This window comes from Rhincodon typus, chromosome 8 (genome assembly GCF_021869965.1).
Source record: "Rhincodon typus isolate 14 chromosome 8, sRhiTyp1.1, whole genome shotgun sequence".
In the NCBI taxonomy this organism is placed as follows: domain Eukaryota; kingdom Metazoa; phylum Chordata; class Chondrichthyes; order Orectolobiformes; family Rhincodontidae; genus Rhincodon; species Rhincodon typus.
In genome coordinates, this window is record NC_063339.1 from 7,071,608 (window position 1) to 7,088,828 (window position 17,221).

Sequence of the window (17,221 nt, forward strand, 5' to 3'; positions counted from 1 at the left end):
AGGGAACCCATATTCCATGAGGCCCACCTGGCTGACCTTGTTACAATCACTGCACAGAGAGAGACAGGGAAAGACAGAGAGAGAGGGAAAGACAGAGACACAGGGCAAGGCTGAGAGACAGACAGAGAGAGATAGAAGGAAAGACAGAGACACAGACATGGAAAGACAGAAAGAGAGAGAACAAAGTGAATATAGGTGGGGGTGGACATAAAAAGCAACAGGGGTTCAGTTAGATAACTCATCTGTAACTTGCTCTCCAACTGTTGGACTCTGCTGATATTACATTTCCACATTTCCTGTACAGATTCCATCCTGACTAAGGATCCATGGTGAGCAGTGAATATGGGGCTGATCCTCACTCTCCTCCTTCCCTCATTAATCTGGATGGTGGAGCTGGGGCTATTGGATATCAGGACATTAACAATCAGGCAAACAGCTTCAGAATCTTCAATAATGATATACTTTCTGTTAATCCTTGTGTTAGAAATCTGACCTGATTTTTGTTTCACTTATGGAAGTTGAAAAACTTCTAAGTGTCTCTTCAACAGGTAGGGCATGATAAACGCTGCATTAAACACTTAATTAAAAATAGAAATTGGTACTATATTAAACTCCCAGAACTGTAAGCCTCTAAATATATCTCACCTGGCACTTTCACTTCAAATATTTGGAGTTTCAAATCCACTGGAACAAATTTCAACATCTTATCAAACAAAACCAGAAATTGCTCGAGAAACTCAGCAGGTCTGGCAGCATCTGTGGGGAGAAAGCAGAGTTAACATTTTGAGTCTGGTGTCCCTTCTTCAGAACTCACTGTCTCTCCTCTCTTCCCACTCCTGTCCCTCTCCCCACTTATCCCTCTTATCCCCATTCCTCTCCCTCCCACTGGAGGTTGCGTCATATGAATATATTCAAGGGTGTTAGACAGGTGTTTTGACGAACAAGAGAGTCAAGGATTAATGGTGGTAAACAGGGAAGTGAAGAACACAATCATGATCTTACTGAGTAGGACTGATGGGCTGAATGGCCTATTCCTGCTGCTACTTTTGTGTTCTCTCTTCCCTTGCCTCTCTTTTCCCATTTCTCTCCCCTCACCCTTATTGCTTCCTTGTGGTCCCTTCCCCTACCTTTCATTTCCAACCTCCCTTCACTCTCCCCCTTCCTCTGCCATCCCTAGCTCCTCCACTCTCTTCTCTTGACCTCCCTTCATGCTCTCCCTCTCTCTCTACTCCCCCTCTTCTCTTCTCTGCTCCATCTCACTGTTGAAGTACAAGCAGTTTCTTGGTAAAAATTGCTGCTTGCATTTCACAGTCAGAAATGATGTCCCTGATGGTGTAAAGAGGTAAACATCACAGTGGTCAGAGGGCTGTAGGGTAAAACCAATAAATGACTTAAGTTACTGGCAGTGATTTAAAGCCAGTTAAAATGTACAGGAGACTGCACAGAATGAGAGGGTGAGATAAATGGAACACAAACTGGTCACTAAGTAGAAGTCTGGCAGGTGTTCTTCCTGGTGTCTGCTGTTGCTAGGGTTTCCAGCTAGTGATGGGCATCCAAAAGGCTCATCAAGGTTCAGCAGTTTCACTGGATGCACAGGTTAACAGAGCTTTACTAATTCTCATGATATAACGATTGCTGATGAGGGCCAGCATTCCATGCAAACCCCTTGTTACCAATGAGAAGGTCATGGTCTCCCTTTGAACCGCTGCAGTCCATGTGCTGTGGGTATACTGTCAATGCTGTTAAGGAAGAAGAGACAGGACCGAGCGACAGTGAAGGAACGGTGAATTATTTCCAAGTTGGGATGGTGAGTGGCTTGCAGGGGAACTTGAAGGGGGTGGTTTTCCTATGTATCTGCTGCCCTTGCCCTTCTAGATGGAAGTGGTCGTGGGTTTGGAAGGTGCTGTCTGAGGATCTTTGGTCAACTTCTGCAGTGCACCTTGTATACACCATTGCTACTGAGCATCACTGCATCTTGTTCTAACTCAGAAATTCATGACTCTGGACGTATGACTCTTTGTGTTCTCCAAGCTCCCTCCCTTTCTAGACCCTTGAGCATTTTAATTGTTCAGCCTTGAAGTCACTTTTTGAGGGCAAAGGGATTGAAAAATATTTAACATCTCCAGCCTGCAGAGACCTTCATATTCCTTTGCCTGGTCTGCACCTCCTCCTCGCTGCCTCGATACTGTACATTAGCTCAGTGGGTGGAGCTCTGGGTTAGAGGTTTGTGGGTTCACATCCCTCTCCAGCCATAGAAACTCCTGCCTGATACACCAATGCAGTACAGAGGCAGTGCCGCACTGTCAGAGGTGCTGGCTCTCTGAAGACAAAAAGAGACCCCATCTGCCCTCTCGATTCAGAGTTTGCCCATCCTCCCCCATAAAGCTGCTTTCATCCAAATTTCTGTCTCCCTTCTCTTTAACTTGCACTGTGTCCTATTTGGCCCTGCACTCGCTGACTGTCTCCTCATTTCTCAACAATGACCAAGTAGTCTCCAATCACCTGGATTGTGATACACTAGATACTGCAACCAGGAAACTGCCTCATGTTGAGACCCAGATACAATCAGAATTTGTGACAACAGCCCATCCTCATGTTGAGGAGCACAATGTCTTCCCACTTGCCTGAAAGATAAGAACATTTTCCAGAACCAACACCCTGCCAGCAACACAGGGGCAGGAAGGTTTGAGCAAGGAAAGGAGACTGATGCTGAGAAGCATGAGATTAATTCAAAAGTTTTATTCTGCAAAAAAAACACATGTACGATCTATATTAGAAAGATCAAATGCCGAAATACTCAGCAAATGGGTATATAAACTGCAGGCCTGCTTTCAAAATGCAGCTCATCAGTCCTTCCCTCTGGGAAACAATTCATAAACCTGGCAGCAACAGGCCAGGAGTTAGGAAGGGGCCCAGACATTTCCATTGGTGTCAGGGGCATGTAGATATGGAATGTTCCAGATCCATGGCCGATCTACAAAAGACAGAGGAGACAGAAGTGACCAACTGCAGTAACAAGTAACATATACAACCTCACAAGGAGACCTTCATTCATGTGACAGCAGACAATTGGTGAAAAGAATCTGTTACTCTCCCTATTACCTCCCTTTATTCTTTTGTGGGATGTGGGAATCACTAGCGGAGCCAACCTTTGCTGCCTGTCTCTCATTGTTGTTGAGAGCCGTTAAGAGTCATTTGAATCATGTGAATCATTTATTGTCACATGTATTCAAAGTAAAAATACTGTGGAAAATGTGTACCTTTCCCATACATACATGGCCCCATTCATATTAACTTAGAATAAGACAAGGAAAAAAATAACTTAAGAGAGTCCATCTTTCCTTTTCACTGCCGCAGTCCTACTCCAGACTTTCCGGTGCTCGCCATGCTACCGCCGCCAGAGTCCTACTCCGGGCTGCCTCACTGGCCCCCCCCTCACCACCACTGCCTCACTGGCCCCGCCTCATCACCACTGCCTCACTGGCACCCCCTCACCACCACTGCCTCACTGGCTTGATCTCGCTGGCGCACTCCTGATCCGCTGCCATCACTCTGGCCCACACTCAATCCGCCATTGCTGTGGGACACAACCGGCGCACTCAGCTCCCGCAATGTGGTTCCTGGTCGTGACATGGCTCTTTCTTGACTCCTTAGGTAGGTAGTTAAAAGGGGTGCAGGGGGAGGATAGAATTACTACAGAGCAGAGAGAAGAAGGGAGGGAAAAAGGAAGGAAGGACAAAGAAAGAAATGGAAAGAGAACTGGCGAGCAGAGTGGAGCTCTGAATGGAGCGACTTACCCCGCTGCCATCTTGCTGGAGGAGACAAAGTCAGACAGTTTGCTGTGGGTCTGGAATCACATGTGGGCCAGGCCAGGGACAGGCAGCAAAATTCCCCTCCCTAAGGACATAATGAACACATTCCGAGGCTTATCACTGACCAGAAACTCAACTGGACCAGGCATATAAACACTGTGGTTCCAAGAGTAGGTCAGAGGCTGGGAATCCTGCAGAGAGTAGCTCACCTCCTGACTCTCCAAAGCCTGTCCACTATTGACAAGCCATAAGGCAGGAGTGTGATGGAACACTTCCCACTTGCCTGGATGTGTGCAGCCCCAACAACATTCAAGAAGTTTGACACTATCCAGGATAAAGCAGCCCACGTGATTGGCAACTACATCCACTCCCTCCACCACCGGCGCTCAGTAACAGCAGTGTGTACCATCTAGAAGACGCACTGCAGAAATTCCCAGAATTATTTCTAAAGCATCTTCTAAATCTGTAACCACTTCCACCTGGAAGGACAAGGGCAACAGATACATGGGAACATCAACGCCCGCAAGTTCCCTTCCAAGTCACTCACCATCCTGACTTGGAAATATATCGCCATTCCCTCACTGTTGCTGGGTCAAAACCCTGGAATTCCCTCCCTATCAACATTGTGGGTATCCCCATACCCCCAGGGACTGCACTGGCTCAAGAGGCAGTTCACCACCAACTATAAATGCTAGCCCAGCAGGTGATGCCTACATCCCACAAAGAAATAAAAAGAAGTAAGGAAACTGAAGGTGTAACAGGAGAAGGTGTGAATGTCAGTGACAGAATCATCAGCATCAGCTTACTGCCTGAAAAATTGAAAGCAACCGTTTTGAGCTGAAGTTGGTGAAATCATTTGCGTAATTGTGACGTGTTACCATGGCCTGACTGTCTGAACATTCAGCACTTTCCACTTTTAGTTTACCTGTTTGGTTGGTAGCAGAGTATAATCCCTGTCATGAATTAATGTGTTTGAGGCTCTTCACTAAGGTGCACACATCAGCTGCTGTTAGGGAGCAGTGCTCATGTTGTCACTACACTGCTGGCGTTGTGACGTCAATTTTGATTCAGCGAGTGTTAACTTGCCCGGAGTCATAACCTCGTGGGTTCACGTCCCAGACTATAGACTTGGGCTCACGATCAAGGCTGACTCTCCCAAGGCAGTACTGAGTTAGTGCTGCACAGTCAGAGGTGCCATCTTTCAGAAACTCCTGGTGGATCTAAATGATCCTGTGACAGCATTCTGAAAGAAGAGCACGGGGTGTCCGATCTTTATCGCTCAGCACTGAAAGAAAAATCAGGAATTTAAATCACTGCTTTTTTGTGGGATTTTGCTGTGAACAAATTGGTTGCTGCATTTCCATCACAGACCTGACTGCACACCCAGAAGTAGCTAATTGGCTGTAAAGAACCTCAGGGAGTGGGGCTATACAAATGCAAGTCATTTCTCGGCGCTAAGCTCTCACTTGTTAAGAGCTTGGTGCCAACACAGAGGGAAGTGTGAAATGTGCCGGAGTCTGGTGTCTCTGGAGCTGGAGGTGATGAACCCAAAATTCAGAAATTAAATTTAAATGGAAAAGACTGAGGCTGCTTTCCCAGCGAAGTGGCAGAACCAGGCAAAGTGCATAAAAATAATCAATTTCGACTGAAATGAACAGCCTCTGTTACTGTGGGTGGAAATGGGAATTTCAACAAGTGAATTTAAATGATCTGTTGCTATGAGAATTAGAATATATTGCAATGAAGACGGAAGAAGAACATTTTTCTCAAAGGCACATTTATCGGTTTGCTTGTGTATAGCAAGTTGACCATTACCACCCACTCTCACTGACCTATTTTGGCACCTTTCAACAAACGAAAGAAATGTATTTTAAGATGGCATGTGGAGCCAAGAAAGGGAATGTGCTCACACACTTCATGACGGTCCCAGTACTAAATTAAACAGCAAGCAAGGATTTGAAGGAACTCATGAACTGAGAAATGGAGTTGGAAACTACAGAGTTCCTTCAAACAGCTATCGACGGAAGCTGAGGAAGGGTCACCGGACCCGAAACGTTAACTCTGATCTTTCTTCACAGATGCTGCTAGACCTGCTGAGCTTTTCCAGCAACTTCTATTTTTGTTACCAAGGGAAGGTCCTGTCTTCCCAGGAACGAGCAGTCAAGGAAATAATGGTACCTCAACCTTCAGGAAGGATGTTTCCGCCTGGCTGTGGGGCCATGAACCCAGGGAACATTTTCAGAATAAAAGGCAAGCTATTCTGGACTGAGATGAGGAGGAACGTCTTCGCTCAGAGGGTGGTGAATCTTTGCCCCTGAGGGCTATCACTAAGTCCAAGAGAGGGACTTATAGATTTCTAGTTACCTAGTTATTACCTTATAGTTACTAGTCACTAACTTTAACCCTATATTCTCGCACTATCACCAAAGACCTGAGGGGCTGAACGGCCCACTCATGTTCAGGAAACCTCTCCCTCCTCTAAGACGTTTCTTAAAAAGGTCAGATCTTTCCAATTTTCATTGACTAAGCATTTTGACTGTCTGACCCAATGCCTCCTTAAATGGCCAAATATCAGAAAACAGGAGAACTTTAAAACATTTCATTACATAAAAGCTGCTGTCTATTGGGACCTAGGAACTCACAGGGCTATGGACAGAATGCAGATGGTTGGACGAACCACAGCTGGTCTTTCACAGCATCAAGGCGGGTACAATGGGCTGAACGGCCTTCTTGTGTGCTGTACATTTCTGTTCCATCTATGATTCTACATAAATACAAGTTATTCGTGTTTTATTGCTGACAACATTAATACATGTTCAGTCTCATTCTATTCCACTTGATGTCATTCAATCTCACTGGGTACAGTTTGAGGGACTAGCCTCGGTCCTATAGTCTCTTGTTGCAGTGACAATGGTTGCAGATCAAAGAACCCAACGAAAAGGTGGGTTTTGGGCAGCATTGACCTCCCAGCTGTCCTCCAACCACATCGAGTTGGATCGGGATCAGAGTGCTAATTATTACAAGAGCAAATTGCTGCTGATGCTGGAGATCCGAAATACTGCAATGCTGGAAATACTTGTCAGGTCTGACAGCTTCTGCGGAGAGAGAAACAGAGTTAACACTTCCAGTCTCGTATGACTCTACTCAGTTCTAAAGGAGAGTCAGACCAGACGTGAAACATTAACTCTGTTTCTCTCTCTCCACAGATGCTGCCAGACCTGCTGAGTTTCTCCAACACTTTCTATATTTGTTTCAGATTTCCAGCATTCACAGTATTTTGCTTTTATACTGTTAAGGTGAAAGTACTATTTTACTGAAATATTTATTTCGTTATTTTTCTAATTTATTACATGATTTCATACTTTTGAATTTCTGTAATGCTGGACATTTTATTTCTTTACTTTTTCTAATTTTTTTTCCCTGGGAATTTGTATTCAAGAATCTGTACCACGGTACTTTTGAATCTAAGATGGTGCCGTAAGTGGACTTGTAAACTTTTCACTGTATTCATTCGTGTACATGTGACAATAAAGCTAATTCAAATTCAGTTCAAAATCTCTGATTCACTTGGAAGAATTTGTACAGTGTTGGTCACCACACTTTTTTTGTTCTTTATTCATTCACGGGATGAGGGCGTCGCTGGCTAGGCAGCATTTATTGCCCATCCCTAATTGCCCAGAGGGCAGTTAAGAGTCAACCACATTGCTGTGGGTCTGGAGTCATATGTAGGCCAGACTAGGTAAGGATGGCAGTTTCTCTCCCTAAAGCACATTAGTGAACGAGATGGGTTTTTCCAACAATTGACAATGGATTCACAGTTTCTTAATTCCAGATATTTTATTGAATTCAAATTCTACCATTTGCCATGGCAGGATTTTAACCTGCATCCCCAGAACATTATGTGGGTCTCTGGATTAACAGTCCAGAGGTAATACCACTAGGCCATTGCCTCCCCCTCCAGAAGAATGTGGGAATACTGTGTGGAGCTGCAGGAGCAGAGCAGGTCAGGCAGCATCAGAGGAGCAGGAAAGTTAACCCTTCAGAAATGGGGGAGGGGGAAGGGAGCTGGGGAATAAATAGAGAGAGGAAGGGTGGGGCTGGGGAAGGTAGGTGGGATGGTGATAGGTGAGTGCAGGTAGGGAGTGATGGGGTTTGGTCAGTGAGGTGGGTGGGGTGGATAGGTGGGAGAGAAGATGGACAGGTTGTGTCAGGTCAAGGAGGCAGGGATGAGAGGGAGGGTTGGACATGGGATGAGGCCAGGGGTGGGGAAATTTTAAAACCGGTAAAATTCACGTTTAGGCCATTGGACTGTAGGATGCTTTGGAGAGAGTACAGAAAAGGTTTATCAGGATGCTGCCTGGTATGGGGGATTTTAGCAATGAAGAGAAGTTGGATAGACTAGGTTTGTTTTCACTGCAATGCAGGAGGTTGAGGGGTGACCTGAGAGAAGTTTATCAGATTGTAAATGGCACGGATAGAGTGGAAAGTATGACACATTTTCCCAGGGTGGAGGGGAATTACTAGGAAACACAGGGTCATAGTGTTGGGGGGTGGGTTTAAAAGAGATGTGCGAGGCATGTTTTTCACGCAAAGGGTGGTGAGGGCCTGGAATGTGCTGCCAGAGGAGGTGGTGGAAGCAGACACAATAGCAGCATACAAGAAACACCTGGACGAATACATGAATAGGAGGGGAATAGAGGGATATGGATCCTGTAAGGGAAGACAGTTTTAGTATGGAAAGACAAGATGTGTTGGTACAGGCTTGGAGGGCTGAAGGGCCTGTTCCTGTGCTTTACCGTTCTTTGTTCTTTTGAGTGTTTGGGGCCTTGGGTGGAGAAAGAGGAGGTGAAAGGACAGGGATTAAAATGTTATGGAACTACTGAGAAGAGTGAATGGAAAATGAACAGTGTAAAAATAACAAAACAGTCAAAGAAACCCAAGCTATCGTTAACTGGTTTAATTTTTCTTTAGTGCCTTGTTCTGAATCCACACAGATATAGATAATACGGTGCTACAGTTGAAAAAATCTATTCCTTTGATAAACCTGTTTAATATTTCAGTTTGATACAAGAGAGCGGGATATTAATGGAATCTTTCTCTCGATGTCAGAGTTTGACAAAAATCTGAAGCATTAGTCCAGACACAATAAATTGTTTGTCGTTGACACAGCTACAGTTTAAGTAAAAACCTTTTGGGTCTAACACTGAGCATTGTGTAAAATGCTTGAGGTTTAGATGGGAGTTAGATAATGCTTCCACTAGCACGAAAGTGGAGGATCAGAAAATAGTTTAATAACATTTAAAATAATCGGCAAAACAAGTTGACAGGGAAGATAAGATTTTTTCTTTTACCCAGCAAGCAGTGAACCTTTGAAATTTTCTATCCTAGAGGCTCAATCTTTGATTGTGGAGATTTATAGATTTCTGATTGCCAGTGGCAGACAGGGATATGAGGATGATGTCAGTAAAAGGTATTAAAGTGTACAACCTATCACACAGTAAAGTGCCATTCCTACTACCTGCTGTGTGAGTTCACCTCCACTATCCCGACAGCAGTCTACATGCCACTCCGTGCAGGAGTGAAGAGTGCACATGACGAAGTGTACTTTGCCAATGACACACAGGTTGGTGGAGTTGTGGACAGCGTGGAGGGCTGTTGTAGGTTGCAACGGGACATTGACAGGATGCAGAGCTGGGCAAAGAAGTGGCAGATGGAATTCAACCCAGAAAAGTGTGAAGTGATTCATTTTGGAAGGTTGAATTTAATGCAGAATATAGGGTTAATGGCAGGATTCTCGGCAGTGTGGAGGAACAGAGGGATCTTGGAGTCCACGTCCAAAGATCCCTCAAAGTTGCTACCCAAGTTGATAGGGTTATTTAGAAAGTGTATGGTGTATTGGGTTTCATTGGCAGGGAAATTGAGTTTAAGAGCCGTGAGGTTATGCTGCAGCTCTATAAAACTCTGGTTACACCACACTTGGAATATTGTGTTCAGTTCTGGTTGCCTCATTAGAGGAAGGATGTGGAAGCTTTAGAGAGGGTGCAGAGGAGATTTACCAGGATGCTGCCTGGACTGGACGGCATGTCTTATGAGGAAAGGTTGAGGGAGCTAGGGCCTTTTTTCATTAGAGCGAAGAAGGATGAGAGGTGACTTGATAGAGGTTTACAAGATGATGAGGCATAGATAAAGTGGATAGTCAGAGGGGGCATAATTTTAAGGTGATTGGATGAAGGTATAGGGGAGATGTCAGAGGTAGATTCTTCACACAGAGAGTGGTGGGTGTGTGGAATGCCCTGCCGGCAGTGGTAGTGGAGTCAGATACTTTAGAGACTTCTAAACGACTCTTGGACAGGCACATGGAGGATAGTAAAATGCAGGGAATGCAGAGTAGATTGATCATAGTAGGATAATAGGTCGGCACAATATCGTGGGCCGAATGGCCTGTACTGTACTGTTCTATGTTCTATGAAGTATATAATGCTACAAGATACAGGGAAAAGTGTTGTTTTGCATGCTATAAAGAGATTGAGTGCTTAGCGGCATGGTGTAAAGACAACAATATCTCCATCAATGTCAGCAAAATGAAGGAGCTGGTCATTTTCTTCAGGAAGTGGACTGGAGGACATGCCCCTGTCTGCATCGATGGTGCCGAGGTGAAGATGGTCGAGAGCATCAAGTTCCTAGGAGTTATGATCACCAACAATCTGTCCTGGTCCACCCACATTGACACTACATCATGAAAGCATAACAGCATCTCTAACCCCTCAGAAGTCTAAGGAAATTCAGTATGTTCACAAGGACTCTTAACAATTTTTATAGATCCATTATCATTCCCAGGAACTTGGACACTCTCAACCATCTTCACCTCAGCACCATTGATGCAGACAGGGGCGTGCCCTGCAGTCCACTTCCTGAAGTCGATGACCAGCTCCTTCATTTTGCTGATGTTGCTGGACAGACTTGTCTTTACACCACGCCACTAAGCACTCAATCTCTTTACAGCATGCAAAACAACACTTTTCACTGTACCTTGGTACACACAACAACAATAAATCAATCAATCATGATTGCATCAAATGTAAGCAGGCTTGATGGGCTGAATGGCCAACCTTGTTGCTACATTCAGCAAATTGGCATGACTGCCCAGGTTATGTTTATTGTGGTGATTCTGAAAACAAGGAAATTCAACAGGGAGGACACAGGATTGAGCCAGTAGCCCAATCAATGATCTATAGATAAACATCAACTGCAGTTGGAGGACCATAACCTTGGTGAACGACACTCTGTAGTCTGCCCAAAACGTTCTGGTGTTCCAGTGGAAGGAATTGTCAACGTCTGGATGTTGCAGACTGGATTGTTCTGAGGTCCAGGACTATGGGCTGAGAGATGTACTAAAGTCTGGGGCAGGCATCACGGAGATGCAGTGGGGACAGGCCACTGTCTGGGGCCTTTCAACCCAAGGTACAAAGAGGGGCTGAGAACTGAGTAAAACCAAACGGACTGTATGTCCCACCCGAAATGAGTATTGCACACACTAACTGTATTTGTAAATGTAATTATTAACATGTAACATTGGAAGAAATTGGTTTGGATTTGTAGCAAATGTAATCTGGATTTTGAACAATCACTTTTATAAATTTCGAGAATAAAGTATACTTTTGGAGGAAAAGAAATTCCGCTGGCAACCATTCTGCTGAGATTTTTTGGCAGGTCACAATGCTCTCTCACGTATGTAAAGTGAAAATTAATTCAAACTCAAGGAATATGCAGCACAGGCCTACAGTTTCCCAGGCTACATGCTGCAGGATGCCCTGTACACTGGGTCATGATTGGTCAGGGAGAGATCTGATTCCATTGTAGGAGGCCATTCAGCCCATCGTGCCTTCACCAGCCCTACCATCTAGTGCCAATCACCTGCCTTTACCCATATCCCAGCACACCATCACTATCCAAAAAGCCATTCAACGCCCTCTTAAATGTTAAATACAAGAAAAGCATTAAAGCACACAGAAGACTGTTACTTAAAGCCTGATCTGAGTTGTGGGCTACCTTTATGCTTTAATGCAGCAGAGTGTCTTATGAATCATAGACTCTCTACAGTGTGGAAGCAGGCTATCAAGCCCACACTGACCCTCTAAAGAGTAACTGACCCAGACCCATCCTAACCCTGTAACTCTGCGTTTCCCATGGCTTAACCACCTAGCCTACACATCCCTGGACACTATGGGCAATTTAGCATGGCCAATCCACCCAACCTGCACATCTTTGGACTGTGGGAGGAAACCCACGCAGATATGGCCTGAGGCTAAAAATCGAACCTGGGCCCCTGGCGCTTGGAGGCAGTAATGCTAACCATTGAGCCACCGTGCCGCCCTTGCTGGACCTCTTCAGTGGGCAAATGAAGTTCAAACCCATTGGTCTGGGACCTGGACACATCAAAGCTAGAACAGATATGGACAAAGGATTTCCATCCCAGAAATAAAATAACATTCAGTGAGCTTTACTACAATGACAGTGCGGGATGGGATGGAGTGAACTAGATTCAGGTGTGCTGTCAGCTGGATGTGGTGGTGAGTTGGTGTGAGGAGGTGGGGTCGGGCAGGATGGGGTAGGCTGATAGCAGGAAGGGATGGGTTATTCTTAGAAGATCTTAGAATCCCTACAGTGTGAAAACAGGCCCTTAGGCCCAATGAGTCCACACCGATCCTGAGAGCAACCCACCCAGACCCATTCCCCCTATAACCCACCTAAGCTGCACATCCCTGAACACTATGGGCAATTTAGCATGGCCAATCCACCTAGCCTGCACATCTCTGGACTGTGGGAGGAAACCGGAGCACTGAGAGGAAACCCAAGCAGGCACAGGGAGAATGTGCGAACTCCACACAGACAGTCATCCGAGGGTGGAATCAAACCCTGGCCCCTGGTGCTGTGAAGCAGTAGTGCTAACCGCTGAGCCACCGTGCCACCCCTATTATGAGGATCCACTGGAACTGGGGGTAATGTGTCAGGGTGGGAGTGAAATGAATTCACAGGTCAGATGATGAGTGATTTTGAAAGGAAATTGGACAGGCACGTGAAGGAAATAAAGTTGCATGGTTACGCGGCAGAGTGGGGGAATGGGTTAACTGAATTGCTGTACAGAGAGATAGCAGGAACTCAATGGTTTGTAATGGCTCTAACAGGGACATCTTTGCTCAATGCTCCCCTCTCCCTCTTGATCACAGCCAACAGCAAAAATCAGTCCAACAAATCACTCAAACTACTTTCATTCCAGACAGTGCCTAAATGTGGCCAAGTCCATCAAAGCTTGTGCATATAGCTTTTCATTCATTAATTGTTATAATTATTGGAAGAGAAGTATAATTCCTTTGTCATTTAGTGAATGAACAGGCTATTAGGCAGCATCACCAGACAAATGCTGCCAGTGTTGCATTCTTTATCTATGTTAAACGCCATTCCTGAGCGATGATTTGATTCGATTTTTCAAATTAGACACTGACCTCAGTGTTAACCTGAGCTCATGGGGGAAAACAAGGCCCCAGGAGGGAAGGGGAGCAGGTAAAACAGAGCAGAGTACATTCTCTCCTCATCATTCCTTCTCAGGCGGACTGTAACTTTAAAGAGGAGAAGGACAGACAGTGAAGTTGGGGGAGGGGAGGGGGGGAACGGTGTTGGAGACAGGGGTGCATGAGGTGGGGGAAGGGATTGGGGGAGAGGGAGGAAGACATTAAGCAAAATCGAGAAAGAGACAAGGAGAAAAGGGAAGGGGTGAGAGAGGAGAGTCAGGACTGAGTGAGTGAGAGTGAAAGAAATGTGGAGAGATATGTGGTATGTCTTTTAAAGAAATTCTTGAATGGTGTTGTTGGCAAAAACCTGTATTTGTTGCCTGTTCCTAATTGCCCCTTGAACAGAGTCATGTGCTTGGTCACGTCAGAGGGCAGTTTAGAGTCAACAACATTGCTGTGGGTCTGGAGTCACATAAAGGCCAGGCTGGGTAATTTCGGCATATTTCCTTCGCTAAACGACATCAATGAACCAGATGGGTTTTTATGACATAATCACCTAAAAAAAACTGCGGATGCTTGAAATCAGAAATGAAAACACAAGTTGCTGGAAAAGCTCAGCAGGCCTGGCAGCATCTATGCAGAGAAATCAGGGTTAACGTTTTGGGTCCAGTGACTGGGTTCAGAACTGAGAGAGTTGGATTTTTAAGCAGGTTTTTTAAAAACATGAAAAGTATGATGAAAGGTGTGTGAGTTTGGATTTTGAATTAGTGTCAAGTAGCTTTTGGTCTGGGAGTATGAAGGGGCTTAATAATTAACTTGTCAGTATTTCTAGAGCCATGGCTCTATATCCAGTACGTGTCAGAGAGCAGCTGACTGGGGCCCTCCTGGAGTGGTGTGAGTTTGTTTGTGTTGTGAGAGTATTATGATTAGACGGCTAACACTGAAAAGCATTAACTTGCTTTTGGTTGAGAAGAATCAAGAAGTGGGTTTTGCTTTAAAAAATGAAGCCAATGTATTGGAAAGCTTTTAGAAATCACAGAATCCCTACAGCGTGAAAGCAGGCCATTCAGCCTATCAAGTCCACATCGACCCTCTGAAGAGCATCCCACCCAGACCCAATCCCACTACCCTATAATCCTGCATATCCCCTGGTTAATCCACTTAATCTACACATCCCCAGACTCTATTGACAATTTAGCACGGCCAATTCACCCTAACCTGCACATATTTGGACTGTGGGAGGAAACTGGAGCACCCAAAGAAAACCCACATAGACACAATCGCCACACAGACAGTTGCCCGAGGATGGAATCGAACCCAGGTCTCTGGCACTATGAGGTAGCAGTGCTAACCACTGAGCCACCATACCACCCAAGGTTTCAGTTCACAAAATTTCTAGCATGTGTGAGACATAAGAACAGTTTCTCCTGGAGAAAGGAGTTGGAACATAGAACATAGAACATAGAACATAGAACATTACAGTTGTTTCAGCGGTGGGAGTCCGGGAGGAAGCGCGAGGGCAGCCTGGGAAGGTGAGCTTTTCGATTATAAAAGTCTTACCTCGCGTGACTCAATTTTTGGACTAAGTGAGGTAATATATTTCGGCGGGTGCTTTACCTGAAACACTACCTAGGTAGTGTCTCCCACCCATCCTCCTCCTCTAACCAAAAAAAAAAGGTTCTGAGCGCTGATTTGGTAAGGCTACTAGTATTTTTTTTTAATTTGTCTGTTTGGGAATTCAGAACAGTGGGAATGGATGTCAGGGCAGTTGTATGCTCCTCCTGTAGAATGTGGGAGGTAAGGCTCACCACTAGTGTCCCCACTGACTTCATCTGCGGGAAGTGCCCCCAACTCCAGCTCCTCGGAAACCGCGTTAGGGAACTGGAGCTGGAGCTGGAGCTGGATGAACTTCGGATCATTCGGGAGGCTGAGGGGGTAATTGAGAGGAGTTACGGGGAGGTAGTCACACCTCAGGTACAGGAAAAAAGTAGATGGGTTACAGTCAGGGGACGGAAAGGGAACAGGCAGACAGTGCAGGGATCCCCTGTGGCCATTCCCCTCAAATACAAGTATACCGTTTTGGATACTGTTGGGGGGGACGACTTACCAGGGGTAAGCCATGGGGTACAGGTCTCTGGCACAGAGTCTGTCCCTGTTGCTCAGAAGGGAAGGGGGGAGAGGAGGAGAGCATTAGTCATTGGGGACTCCATAGTTAGGGGGACAGATAGGAGATTCTGTGGGAACGAGAGAGACTCGCGGTTGGTGTGTTGCCTCCCAGGTGCCAGGGTCCGTGATGTCTCGGATCGTGTTTTCGGGATCCTTAAGGGGGAGGGGGAGCAGCCCCAAGTCGTGGTCCACATAGGCACCGACGACATAGGTAGGAAAAGGGATGGGGATGTAAGGCAGAAATTCAAGGAGCTAGGGTGGAAGCTTAGAGCTAGAACAAACAGAGTTGTTGTCTCTGGTTTGTTGCCCGTGCCACGTGCTAGCGAGGCGAGGAATAGGGAGAGAGAGCAGTGAACACATGGCTACAGGGATGGTGCAGAAGGGAGGGATTCAGATACCTGGATAATTGGGGCTCATTCTGGGGTAAGTGGGACCTCTACAAACGGGATGGTCTACACCTGAACCAGAGGGGTACCAATATCCTGGGGGGGGGAAATTTGCTAATGCTCTTCGGGAGGGTTTAAACTAATTCAGCAGGGGGATGGGAACCTGAATTGTAGCTCCAGTGTACAGGAGGTTGAGAGTAGTGAGATCATGAATAAGGTTTCAAGGTCGCAGGAGTGTACCGGCAGGCAGGAAGGTGGTTTGAAGTGTGTCTACTTCAACGCCAGGAGCATCCGGAATAAGGTGGGTGAACTTGCAGCATGGGTCGGTACCCGGGACTTCGGTGTTGTGGCCATTTCAGAGACATGGATAGAGCAGGGACAGGAATGGTTGTTGCAGGTTTCAGTAAGATCAGGGAAGGTGGTAAAAGAGGGGGAGGTGTGGCATTGTTAGTCAAGGACAGTATTACGGTGGCAGAAAGGACGTTTGATGAGGACTCGTTTACTGAGGTAGTATGGGCTGAGGTTAGAAACAGAAAAGGAGGGGTCACCCTGTTGGGAGTTTTCTATAGGCCTCCGAAAAGTTCCAGAGATGTAGAGGAAAGAATTGCAAAGATGATTCTGGATAGGAGCAAAAGTAACAGGGTAGTTGTTATGGGGGACTTTAACTTTCCAAATATTGACTGGAAATGCTATAGTTCGAGTACTTCAGATGGGTCAGTTTTTGTCCAATGTGTGCAGGAGGGTTTCCTGACACAGTATGTAGATAGGCCAACAAGAGGCGAGGCCACATTGGATTTGGTATTGGGTAATGAACCAGGCCAGGTGTTAGATTTGGAGGTAGGTGAGCACTTCGGTGATAGTGACCACAATTCGGTTACGTTTACTTTAGCGATGGAAAGGGATAGGTATATACCGCAGGGCAAGAGTTATAGCTGGGGGAAAGGCAATTATGAGGCAATGAGGCAAGATTTAGGATGCATAGAATGGAGAAGGAAACTGCAGGGGCTGGGCACAATTGAAATGTGGAGCTTCTTCAAGGAACAGCTACTGCGTGTCCTTGAGAAGTATGTACCTGTCAGGCAGGGAGGAAGTGGTCGAGCGAGGGAACCGTGGTTTACTAAAGAAGTTGAATCTCTTGTCAAGAGGAAGAAGGAGGCTTATGTAGAGATGAGGCGTGAATATTTTTCGTCAGTATTCACACAGGAAAAAGACAATGTAGTCGAGGAGAATACTGAGATACAGTCTATTAGACTAGATGGGATTGAGGTTCATAAGGAGGAGGTGTTAGCAATTCTGGAAGGTGTGAAAATAGATAAGTCCCCTGGGCCGGATGGGATTTATCCTAGGA

At 45.8% G+C, this 17,221-nt stretch overlaps 1 protein-coding gene across 1 annotated transcript in view; it reads right to left on the minus strand.

Moving 5' to 3' along the window:
• Positions 1 to 2,719: 2,719 nt before the first annotated feature.
• Positions 2,720 to 17,221, minus strand: part of tdp1 (tyrosyl-DNA phosphodiesterase 1) — a 124,923-nt gene continuing 110,421 nt past the window's right edge. Inside the window, exon 15 of the mRNA XM_048600022.1 lies at positions 2,720 to 2,974. Coding sequence (XP_048455979.1) covers positions 2,901 to 2,974 — 74 coding nt within the window. The 3' untranslated portion in view covers positions 2,720 to 2,900. The remainder of the gene's footprint in view (positions 2,975 to 17,221) is intronic.